This window comes from Lampris incognitus, chromosome 2 (genome assembly GCF_029633865.1).
Source record: "Lampris incognitus isolate fLamInc1 chromosome 2, fLamInc1.hap2, whole genome shotgun sequence".
Lineage (NCBI taxonomy): Eukaryota > Metazoa > Chordata > Actinopteri > Lampriformes > Lampridae > Lampris > Lampris incognitus.
Window position 1 is genome coordinate 139,523,095 of NC_079212.1, and position 12,944 is coordinate 139,536,038.

Sequence of the window (12,944 nt, forward strand, 5' to 3'; positions counted from 1 at the left end):
AATGTATTATACACGCGCGCTAATGCAATTTTCACGCCCCCCCCCCCCCCCGCATTTCGGATCTTTACTTCGATTCGGCTCGAACTTGACAGTCGCTTCAGAGTGTCCGACCGGATCTTGCAGGCTCACTTGGAGAACAATGAACAGAACCGTGTGTGGGTAGTGGTAAGCGGAAGACAATCAGAAAACGTGTCTACGTATTCAGTATTGGTCATTTATCAATAACATATAGATTATCAGGACATCACCAAAATATATTTGTACACACATGGTATAAAAAGTTGAATAGCCTATTTGAGGGTGGGGGGGGGGGCAAACTTAAATATTGACGGCAGTACTGACAACAGACCACACATCCATGTGCCATGTAGAATCATATGTGCGCAGTTTCATTCCAACTCTATGATGCCCGAACTGATTCTGCTAATTAGTCCTCCCCTGTCTGCAGATGTGTAAATTATTGACATCAGCAGGTGTAGTACTGGCTTGTAGAGACCTTGCATACACATGAAACTACACTGGCACATGACTGTTTACTGCTGCTCTACATACATTTCTTTGTACACTCGAGCAGTGCAGCAGAAGGTATGACAGCAGCTTTGGATGGATTCTCCTTTGTCCCATCAAGCTGAATTGTTATCCAAAAAATAACAAAATGTAACGTGTCAGAAGTGTTGGGAGAGCCTGTGGTTAAGGGGCCGAGAGACCTCTGTTGCAGCAAGGCGGTACATTTTTGTACAACTACTACAATGGTAGTACTTCCACAAAAATAAGTATTTTGTAAAATTGTGAGGCCTGGAAGCACAGTATGTTATTAGAGTTGTAAAACTTATAGCAAGCTCCTCCATTGAGGAGTCCTCACTCTATGAAGGTTTGTAGGAAATGAGTCTCGGGCTGAGAGGGTTAACAGCTTTCTAGCATCAAGCTTTTCTGATGACTGGTGGTGTCGATTATGATGGACCGGTACCAACTTTCAGTGAAACGTTATTGGAGCTACTGGTTTGTAGTAGCCAGGGTAATCTTTCCTTCATGCAGGCATAATAGTTTCTTGACCGAGTTCGGGCAATATCCTGTTCAGTAGTGTGGACAATATGCTGGTGCTCGTCCCTGAAAGAGGAGTCAGTAGAGCTTCATCAGACTTCAACAAGGCCCACTGAAACTTGAAAATTTTTGATCAGTAAACGCAGACCAGGAGTGGTGTGAGACACTGAGCACCTTTACTGCTGCAGGAACATCATCTGATATCCATGAAGAAAAACAACAACAAAAACGGTTTGGGGAGAAAAGTCAATTTTATTCAAGCAACAGGCGTTGAGTGCCCAAGAGTAGAATTGCACTTATTTCCAATATACACTTCAAAAAGAGAGACATATACAAGGCTTGGCAATTACCGGCACTTTCTGGTATAGATAGACAAGAGAACACAACTCTCCAGAGTCAGGACTTCCAACAGGTGGCACCTGAAAACTCCGTCTGATTGGCCTTGAAACATTCTGGAATTATTGTCTCTTGCTGACTACAATTACATCCTACGTCTACACAAAGACATGTCATTTTAAAAAGCTCATACATACGCTGGTGTTATTATTTTTCAGTTATCACAACTAATGTTAAATTCATGGCACTTTTAAGGCTAATAAACAAAAATTACCTTGCTGACTGCTAACAAACAAAAAGCTTTGATCGCAGTAATCACGGGAGAATGCAAAGTCCTGAAATGAATAGAAATCAAATCTATGGTGAGTAATAGGTCTTCAATGGTTTACATCATTGAAACACATTTCTGTGAATAACTTTGAAAAAAGGGGTATGTATGCCAACATAACTCTGGTACAGTGTTTGCAGTATCGCTCCTCTAAGCTCAAACACCAAGGATGCTCAGCGAAACCACTGTAATAACTAGTCACTTAGTAACCCCCAACCTCCCCCCCCAAACAAAATACAGTCTCTCATAAGATTAGTACTAACAACATTAGCTAACAAACCGAAGTTTTAGTTACTGAAGGGAAAAAGGGACACTTATTAACTGACGGATTAAAGGTAAGAGGTAAGGTAAGAAGGTAAGAGGTTCTTTCTTGCAGACGTTTAAGTGCCGGTGTATAGACACAGATGCTCTATAGAAAAACAAGCTCTGCAGACCACAGCAACGTGCACAGGTTGTACGTGCACAGCCCACATTCAGAGGCACTACCGGTAGAAAGGCCAGTATATAAAATGTTCATATGGTTTTGACTTCTTTTTCAAGAATAAAAAATTAAGGCAAATGCCAGAAGTGTACACTTAGTGTTTTGTGCTTGGTTATCGTTCACAATTAAAGGGAAAACCTAATATGAGGCACTGTCCCAAAAGTCCTGACCTGCCTGTAAAGGAGCTCGTCTTTCAGAAATACATCTCTGAAACAAGCTCATACCAGTTTATCGGCCACAGGTATGGGCAGGTATTATTACAGTTGGCATTACCTGAGCCTCTGTCTCTGGCCGTTATTTTGAAATGAAGAGAAGCTTCTTTAAGAAATCGAAAACCTCAGTTAAACCTCGGTTAACGGCGCAATGATCCCGACTCAGCACTGTAAAATAAGACAGTCGCTGTTCACAAGCCTGTTGCGACCATTAGCTAACATTTTCACAAGCACGGTTTTTAAGATTATAGTCCTATCATTGACATTTAATTCAAATGGTGGAAAACCTTTGACAAATGGTGTGTGTGTGTGTGTGTGTGCGCGCGCGTGTGTGCGTGCATGTGTGGGCTAAGAAGAGAAAACACTTACTTGACGTGTGGGATTACTGTTACAGTGAAGACTAACATCACACAAAACAGCCTATCGTAAAGGCACTTGTCTTAACCTGGCACACAAAATAAATGGTTATTATTAATAAAAACATACAAAAATACATGTTTAGGAGTTATGACAGTTTTCACTTCTAGTCCTGAGCCAGCGTGTGTATGTGTGTGTTCTTTTATATAGATACTTAGCTGATCAGTTTATGACCAGATCCAACGTTCATAGCCAAAACAAAATATGGGGTTGTGTAATACGTCAATGTTGGCAAGATATCATGACAACAGTCCCCTAAAAATATATATGATGCAATACATTTCTGTGGGTTTTTTCATGGGATGGCAGCATTGGTTGTTAGCATGGATAAGAAAAATTAGATTTTTGTTGTCTTTGGCAAAGTATTGTGTGACATGGCTGGGTATCAAACTATGTGATAAAACTGCGATATTGTAATAACCCCTTTTGGACAAACTATGCACACACACACGCACACACACACACACGCACACACACACACTTTTACTATCCAGGACTAGGAATGAAGACCTCTTGCACGAGGGAGAGCAGCTGTGGAGCTCAGCAGACAGTAACCATGTGACCTCTTCTTCAAAGACATTCATCCTGCATGGGTTTCTCTCCTCTTCTTCATCATCATTTGCTCCATCAGCACCCTTCCCAACCAGCGCTCCTTTACGTTTGAGTCGAGACTGAGAATGAAGAAGGACCAAGTTAGTGACTTATCTTCAGACAGGGGGAAAAAAATTAAACAAGCAAAAACATTCCCTCATCAAACGCAAATTTTATGGTGCAGATACACCAGATCCATTGTCAAATCGACGGATCCTATTCATTTTCTATGGAGATCAGGAGATCCAGCTGCACTGTACATGATGGATACAGTATGGCAAGCGACAGACCATTCGCCATATCTGAATTTGCATAAGCACGGCTCGACCTCAACTTTATGCAAATGAGTCCGTCCAGCGCAACGCACCTGGCTGACGAAACTCAGATGGAACTGTCAAACTAAGCAGCGCTGATCTGATGTGAGTCAAGACTCTGTTACTGCATGGCCCGTTTCTCCCCTCCAGTGTTTACAGAAATGTATTTTAGTGTACTGTTTAGCTTTAAAATGAGGACGTTTGTGACCTGGCCATCATCTTGAAAACGGACAAACCAAAACCAAGCACCGCCCACTGGCCGAGACGTTCAGTGGTCCGGTGCGTCCTCACAGGATTCTGTGTATCTGCACCTTTCAAGTCTACTCACTAATGATGATGATCACAATGATCACTAGCACCGCTATCAGGATGGCCCACATCTGCAAACACAAAAACAGCAGGTTCAGACACATTCTGATGAATATGGACAACAGAAAATTAAAAAGACACAGTACTTTCCCCTCCTGGATTCACTCTTGGTTTGCGATGCAAAATGTAGCTTCTTCTCTGTTCAAAAAATGGCACGTGTTTGTTGTGACTGACTAGCACAATTGCCCACTTACACTCGATCTCTATTATAGGTGCATGTGGCACTGTCCTTGCATTTAGGAAATACTGTTATCCAGGTGGACAAACTGTGTGTGTATTGTAACCTGCACCTGTTCAACACTGGCGCCCAATTTGAGAAAGAAGAAAGCCACTTCATTTTTGTCATTGTACAGTTGTAGTTTGGTTAAAATGAAATTTGTCTTCTCCATTTAACCCATCCTATTGTATAGGAGCAGTGTGCAGCTGCAGCACCCGGGGACCAACTCCAGTTCTTTTTTTCCTATTGCCTTGCTCAGGGGCACAGGCAGGAGTATTAACCCTAACATGCATGTCTTTTTGATGGTGGGAGGAAACCGGAGCACCCGGAGGAAACCCACGCAGACACGGGGAGAACATGCAAACTCCACACAGAAAGGACCTGGGATGGCCTGGGGTTCAAACCCAGGACCTTCTTGCTGTGAGGCGACAGCGCTAACCACTGAGCCACCACGTTGCCAGGTAATGGATTATGGATCGAGAGATAAGGTTTTTATGAAAATTTTAGTGTTAAAATTTATAGTATCACAAACTCAAACACAGAGTTTCTTATGAAAGACCATGTTTAATTAAATCTTTGGAAAAACGTAGAACATTTGAAAAATAATTTTAAAAAGTACATGTAGCTCTAAGGAGGTACAAAAGCTGAATTTCACTTTAAAATAGTAAAAAGAAATGATTAAATAGCTGGCCACAACATGGCAAATAAAAAAATAAATCAATTATTTCGGTCTAGTTTTGAGTTCATGTTTACTAGTGTCTACACTTCTGATCACATTTCATTCATGGTGTGTGTTCCAATCCATGCCATTTTAATTTCCTTTTTTCTTCATTTCAAATATGTAAAACAATTATACCTAGCTTGAACTTATCTGTGGCCTCTCATAACAATGATAGTGACTGAACATTTTTATTTATTATTTTATTATTTGGGCAGTAGCACTCTATTCTGTTGTCAACCAACACTGGGATTGCCGGTTTGAATCCCCGTGTTACCTCCAGCTTTGCCGGGGGTCCCTACAGACACAATTGGTCATGTCTACAGGTGGGAAGCCGGATGTGGGTATGTGTTCCTGGTTGCTGCACTAGTGCCTCCTCTGGTTGGTTGGGACGCCTGCTCGGGGGGGGGGAGGGGGAACTGGGGGGAATAGCCCACGTGCAACGTCCCCCCTGTGAAAGTTCTCGCTGTCAGGTGGCGACGCCACATGTATCGGAGGAGGCATGTGGTAGTCTGCAGCCCTCCCCGGATCGGCAGAGGGGGTGAAGCAGCGACCGGGAAGGCTCAGAGAGCAGGGTGATTGGCCAGGTACAATTGGGGAGAATAGATAAATAAATAAATAATAACAACAACAACAGGTAACACTTTATAATAACAACACAAATGAAGCATTAATAACTACTGAATTCATCATTTGTAAAGCATTTGTAAAGCAAGACATGCACCAATGGTTAGTGAGTGTGTTAATAGATGTTTATAAATACTTATTAATACTGCAATTCATGATTAATTCAGGTAAGTTACTAGTTAAGTATTTTGTATGACCTCATCTAAAATGAGGACTAATATGTCTTACAAAGCATTTACAAATGAGATTGAAAGGCCAGCAGTACCTCGAGACTCACAAAAGTCTAAAGGATCATCCTAAGATCCTTTACAAAGTGTAAGTACATGATTAACAAACTATTTAGATGTACATTTGTGCATGAATTAATCATGATTTGCAGTATTAACAAGGATTTATAAACATCTATTAACACTCACTAACTACTGGTGCATGTCTTGCTTTACAAATGATGAATTCAGTAGTTAGTAATGCTTAACTAATGCTTCATTTGTGTAGTTATTATTAAGTGTTACCTAATAATAATAATAAATAGCGGACCAAAACATATCAAAGTGAAAAATAAATAGATTATTTCAGTCGGTATTTTAATTTCCTTTTTTTAATTTTAAATATATAAAACAATTATACCTGGCTTGAACTTATCTGTGGCTGCTCATAACAATGATGGTGACTGAACGTCTTTTACATTTGTCAGTAATGTTAGTAAATCAACATATGTTTTTTCATATTGACATCCCTTTGGAAACAGTGGGGGGAAGGGTAAACTAATAATGACAGGGGTGAAAAGCCGCTAAATCACAAATCAATTTGCCTTAACAGCACAAAAATAATCAAGCACATAAACAAATATAGGAAAACAAGATTTAATGCAAGCTGACAAGTGTGATAAGCACCTGTACTTAGCCTGCATCAAAGACGAGTGTGTGCTCCTACACGTTTGCTCGCTTCATCAGTTTTGCAGAGCTAATTTTTTGGTGTGGCACCATCAAGAGTCTTCTAAGCAGTCAGTCCATTTTGTGCGTCGGTATTTGTGAAAAAACTGCTTATGCTATCTTCTAAAAGGGATGAGAGCAGTTATCTTAAGGTGCGTCTTGTCTGAGGGTTGGAGAGCAAGAGCAAAGAACAGCGAAATTATGTTCCCGAATGAGTTTTATAACTTGGTATGCTCTTTTTATGCTGGAAAAAAATCCGATATGTTGCTCGGTGCTGGAAAACTTGTGACTTCCTGCATCTCTCCAATCAGAGGAGAATGTCGATTGGCTACTTAGGTGTCACTGTTCACATTTAAACCAATACAAAAATGCTGCAGGTGGGACATTGAGCAAGACTACAACACCATCTTTCAGAGTTGCAGCTGAGTAGACAAGTGCAAGCAACACATAACATGGGACTTTTTTTTCTCTTAAATAAACAAGCAGATCATTCAAAATACCAATTCCCATAACTGGAAAAAGGACAATATAAGGTCTAATGATCGGCCAGCATGATATACAGTCAACCCCTCTAATGGATCACCCATTTTATTTAGGTGCAGTTCAGTTACAGAGTCATATTAACTGAAATGAGTGAAGATAATTAGCTGGGCCATAGTGGTTGATTTTCATGACACGTGTCTACGCACCTTGCAGTTCTTCCACCAATACTTCCTCTTGAGCTTGGCAGCGCTGGTCTCAAACTGGGAGGCTCCAGCCTGCAGTGCATCTGCTCTGTCATCAAGCTCAGACAGCTTCTGGTCTCGCTCCAACACTTTGTCCACATTGACACGCATGATATCCACCACCTACAAACAGTATTACCAAAAACATGGCTTGTGTGTCATGTGGTTGACAGCTTCCTGGTTTTTACTCCCCCCCCCCCCCAACTCCCAATTTCAACCACCTGTAAGTGTCCAAACGCCGGGGAGAGGCAACACATATCATATGATTTGGGGTAAAACATTGTTATTATCAGTTTTGTGCATCAAAGCCAAATGTATCTATTGTTTTGGGGATCGCTTATGGTAAGAGAGAGGAAAATAATCAACAATAAATGTATCAGACAAGCAAATGGTGACAACCCTTCTACTATTACACAAATAACAATGCCTCAGTGTAGGATTAGATCACCCATCTAGGGTGATTTAAATGAAGACATACTTCATTTTCATAACCAAGTGTCCATACACACACACACACACACACACACACACACACACACACACACACACACACACACACACACACACACACACACACAGCCCATATGTTCCACTGATCCACAAACCCAACTACCACTCCCCCCTCAGAGAGAGCGCTGAGATGGGGAGGAAGAGTGTGTGGGCCATGCAGCCCTTACATAACCATGGAGACTGTGATTACATAAACACCTGGCAGCCAATCAGAGGCTTTGTATGACACGCGCCGGTTAAAGTTCCAGTGTGGGAGGGGCAAACCAAGAACGCCCCATGACAGAAGAAGAGGGAGAAGGCAGAAGGGTTTGAGAGAAAGGGCAGATGAGCAGCGAGAATTGGCAGCTGTTTTTATGATTGCCTAATTTATGATTTTCCTAACCTAACTTCATGGATCAAGTCATTTTTTCCCCCTTCACTGTAGCAACGGAAAAATAAAAAAAAATCCACATGTCCCAGTTTGCCCCCAGCAAGCTGGGGTTTTTAAACGGGTACCTGGAGAATAAGAGCTGGCTTGCTGCTACTAATTAAAAAATGTGGCCCTTCCGGACACTGCCAGGGATTATCCAAGTCTCTGCAAGAGACACACCCAGCCGTGGGGTAAGGGTGTCACTGAGGGGCTAAGGAAGACAATAGGGAGGACTGAGAGTGCGGTACAATAATGACTGATGAGGTGTCACAGAGAAAGACATGTTAAAGAGTTTTCCTCAATTCACGTGTCCGTGTACATGTGCGTGCAAGATAAAAAAAAAGAAAAGAAAGAAAAAAACAGGCTACCTTTAAGTATTTATTCATATCAGCAGAATGCTGCTCTTGCAGCCATACTGACACATCGACAGAGCACTTCCTGTTTATTAACAGTAACACAGCTGACACGCCTCTACCAGCGATTATATAAGGAAAGGTTTGATGCTGCACATGTTGAACAAGAGACAGGCAGAGGGAGGTTACAGGAAAATGTTTGGTCTGGCAAAATTACTATCCCTGACTTGATTTTCCCTCTATTAAGTTGCACATTCTTTTTCGACCATATTCTTTGCTCTCGAGGCAGTTGAAGAAATGGTGGTGAGGCAAAAGAACCTCTGGTCTGCTAAGTTTGAGATAGAGAGGTCTTTTTCTTGAAGGGGGGGGGGTTCTGGATAAAAGGCTAAGGCTGACTCTGAAGGTTAGAGACAAATTAATAAAATTCAGAGGTTACTGATCAAGGTTAAAGGTTACGCACCTCATCCACCTGGGCCTGGGTCTGTTGCAGGCGGCGGTTGCCTGGCGCCACGCCAGAATCTTCTGGGCCAGCAGTAGACCTAAGGGGATGGAAAAAGAGGTCAACATCAAATCTTTCAAAACAACCAAATCAGTTAAATCTGCTATCAAAAGGCTTGTACGTATGGTGCCAAGAAGCAACCACAGAAAGACACAATATTTGACTGAAATCATCACGTATTAAGTAGTATTTTCATTTTGATTAACAATTAAAAACGCAAGCCAGCAGTCTCGCAGAAGATGCAGAAACGTTTCTCAGTAGGCAACTCTCAGTAAGGAAGAGCTCATGTTCTAAAAAGCACTTTAACACTTTAGAGGCAGCAGATTTTGTTCTCAATACTGTATATGTAATTATTGTTCTCAGTTCTGATATGCTGTGCTGAAGCTACTTTAAAACACTAGAATACACGCCTGTGGCTTTACGTTAATTCAACCATCAGTGCTTTTCAATGGATGTTTTTAAAGGCAGCCTGACATTTTGACAGATTGTTAATGAAGAAAAGTTACAAAAAGACAAATAAAGTCAGAGGGAGCTGAAAAAGAAAACCTGAAAATGGAATCAAATATTCAACAATGAAACCATCTAGAAACCATCTTGTCCTTGCAGGTTATATGCTGTTCAACTGCTATATTGATAAGAAAAACATTTAATTGTAGTTAGCCATTAAAATATCTGTTAAACATATGTTTTCTTTTTATTCAACATACTGTCCTACATGGCTACGTAGGACATTGTAAATAAACACCCTTGAGAAAGCCTTATAAAATCACACATTTTAAAAGCATAATTTGTATGAGATGCAGGTCATTTTACTTTTAAATATTTTCTTTTCTGCATCCCCCCCCCCCCTTTTTCTCCCCTGTTGTACTTGGCCAATTACCCCATTCTTCCAAGCCATGCCGGTCACTGCTCCACCCCCTCTGCCGATCCGGGGAGGGCTGCAGACTACCTCATGCCTCCTCCGATACATGTGGAGTCGCCAGCCGTTTCTTTCCACCTGACAGTGAGTTTCGCCAGGGGGACGTAGCGCGTGGAAGGATCACGCTATTCCCCCCAGTTCCCCCTTCCCCCCGAACAGGCGCCCCGACTGACCACAGAGGTGCTAGTGCGGCGACCAGGACACATACCCACATCAGTCTTCCCACCCACAGACACGGCCAATTGTGTCTGTAGGGACGCCCGACCAAGCCGGAGGTAACACGGGGATTTGAACCGCCTTCCCTGTGTTGGTAGGCAACGCAATAGACCACTACACTACCCAGTAATTTTACTTTTAGAAGTTTTACCTGGATTATTGCCCAGGGATTCAGTGCAACACAAGACCATACCATGTAAATAGTAATACACAGTAAATGTGAAGTTCTATCATAAATGACGATGTTTCAGTGTTGTCAGGGAAGGGAAGGCTTCATAAAAAATCTGGCATAATCTCCGACATCCCCCTTAACTGTTGTTGACATAGCTCAAAGCATGAAATGTCTGACAATGAACCTGAAAGATCATTAAGACGGAAAGTCGATGCTGTTTTGAAATAACATCTACCTAAAGGATGATTAGGTAGCCTATGGTCTTCACTGCCTTACTCTGAGATTAGTACAGGCCTACAGCTTCCATTAACCATCATTAAAAGTAGTGTCAACTATAGGTTTTTCACCAATTCCAGTGGTGCTTTAAGTTAAAGAAAACAGTTTAACAAGTTTACTCATTAGATTAAAAAAAAGTTGATTCACTACAAGCTGTGATTTGATTCTGCGGATATAATATGGTAACAGCTGGGATGAGTAACATTAACAATGTGACAGCACACGTAGCAGAGAAATGCTTCTCATCTCACAAAACCCTGCAGTTTTCCACAGTAGCTTCACACTGCCACCTTCTGGCTGCAGTCAGTGTTGGCCTGCAATACCTCACTTCAGTTGAGAAATGTGCATCTAATGCATTTCAACAAGTGTGTTATTATAGCCTCCAGTATACACTGATCAACCAAGACATTAAAACCACAGACAAGTGAAGCGAATAACATTGATTATCTTGTTGCATCCCACAGAAGAGCTGCTGTAGCTCAAACTGCTGAAAACGTTAATGCTGGCTATGATAGACAGGTGTCAGAACACACGGTGCATTGCAGCTTGCTCTGTATGGGGCTGCGTAGTTGTAGACTGGTTAGGGTGCCCATAATGACCCTTTTCAACAGTCAAAAGCGCCTACAATGGTCATGTGAGCATCAGAACTGGACCATGGAGCAATGGAAGAAGGTGGCCTGGTGTGATGAATCACGTTTTCTTTTATATCATGTGGCCTGGATGTGTGTGCACCATTTGCCTGGAGGAGAGATGGCACCAGGATGCACTATGAGAAGAAGGCAAGCTGGCAGAGGCAGTGTGGATGCTCTGGGCAATGTTCTGCTGGGAAACCTTGGGTTCTGGCATCCATGTGGATGTTACTTTGACATGTGCCACCTACCTAAATATTGTTGCGGACCAAGCAGGCTCATTCATGGCAACAGTATTCCCTGATGGCAGTGGCCTCTTTCAGCAGGATAATGCACCCTACCACACAGCAAAAATTGTTCGGAAACATAACAGAGAGTTCAAAGCGTTGCCTTGGCCTCCAAATTCCCCAGATCTCAATCCGCTCGAGCATCTGTGGGATGTGCTGGAAAAACAAGTCTGATCCACGGAACTTACAGGATTTAAAGGATCTGCTGCTAACATCTTGGTGCCAGATACCAGAGGACACCCTCAGAGGTCTTGAGGAGCCATGCCTCGACGGGTCAGGGCTGTTTTGGCGTTAACGAGGGGGACCTACACAATATTAGGCAGGTGGTTTTAATGTTTTGGCTGATTGGTGTGTACACAGTGCTATTGACTCAGCTCACATAGAAGGTAGGTGATGAAACAGCAGATGGACACGAATCCCTTGCACAAGCAGACACACCCATATAAACTGAACTACCAACACATGCAAACAAAGACACACACAAAGCCAAAGGAAAGACAAATTTTGGATGTTGTATTAAAAACTTCTCACCAACTGGAAAGTGCAGCTTTTCCTGCAACAGAACATACTTAGTTACTATTCTAGCTGGAAGCAGCCGAATAGGGCATTCCATTCGTTAGGCCACATTTGGAAACTTCTACAAACAGAGCAGGGCTTTTAAGGCAACTTTCATAATTTGAGTCTGTTTAAAAATGTGAACTCAACTACCAAACGTGGAAAAGGGTTTCATTGTCACTGACCATGAAACTCATCACTGGCACATCCTGCCATACTGTTACAAAATATTATGATTTAAAAAGCCTTTTTTTTTTCTTGACACATACACGCTTGCTAGTATCATGTCAGAAAGCATATATGCCAGTGGGGGGATCACTACTCATCAACATCTAAGAGATGTTTATAGCACATTTGAATCCACCTCGTTTATTTACAAAAACAAACGGAAGGATGTCGCTGTTTGCACACTTCGCAAAGAGTGACTTTACACTAGGCTAGACTCCTGTAATGGTCTCTCCTCCACGCTACCTAACTCAGGCATTAAAAGTTTTGACGTTGTGGAACAGACAGATTTCTGCAAAGCAAGATCTTAATCTAAGGTACCTCTATTAACATACACAGCATGGAATAGTTTGGAACCATTTTACCTTTCTGGTCTTGTTGTACCATAAACACGACTTTGCTCACAAGATGCACTGATAATTTCTGTGGTCAGAAGTGAACGTCTCTCACTATTTGTGGTTTGTTATTTTCTTTCGTTTGTCGTTTTTCCACGAGTTCATAAGAACATGCCTCGTCTGTTCAATATATAATTACTGATACATCTATAATAAAAGCACACCCCAGCATCTACCGATTTTGGCCTATT

At 41.9% G+C, this 12,944-nt stretch overlaps 1 protein-coding gene across 1 annotated transcript in view; it reads right to left on the reverse strand.

Moving 5' to 3' along the window:
• Positions 1 to 1,273: 1,273 nt before the first annotated feature.
• vamp3 (vesicle-associated membrane protein 3 (cellubrevin)) overlaps positions 1,274 to 12,944 on the reverse strand; it is a 15,234-nt gene continuing 3,563 nt past the window's right edge. Inside the window, exons 2-5 of the mRNA XM_056272791.1 lie at positions 9,041 to 9,119; positions 7,273 to 7,431; positions 4,049 to 4,100; positions 1,274 to 3,486 (exon numbers count right to left, since the gene is read on the reverse strand). Of these exons, the coding sequence (XP_056128766.1) occupies positions 3,470 to 3,486; positions 4,049 to 4,100; positions 7,273 to 7,431; positions 9,041 to 9,119 (307 nt within the window). The 3' untranslated portion in view covers positions 1,274 to 3,469. The remainder of the gene's footprint in view (positions 3,487 to 4,048; positions 4,101 to 7,272; positions 7,432 to 9,040; positions 9,120 to 12,944) is intronic.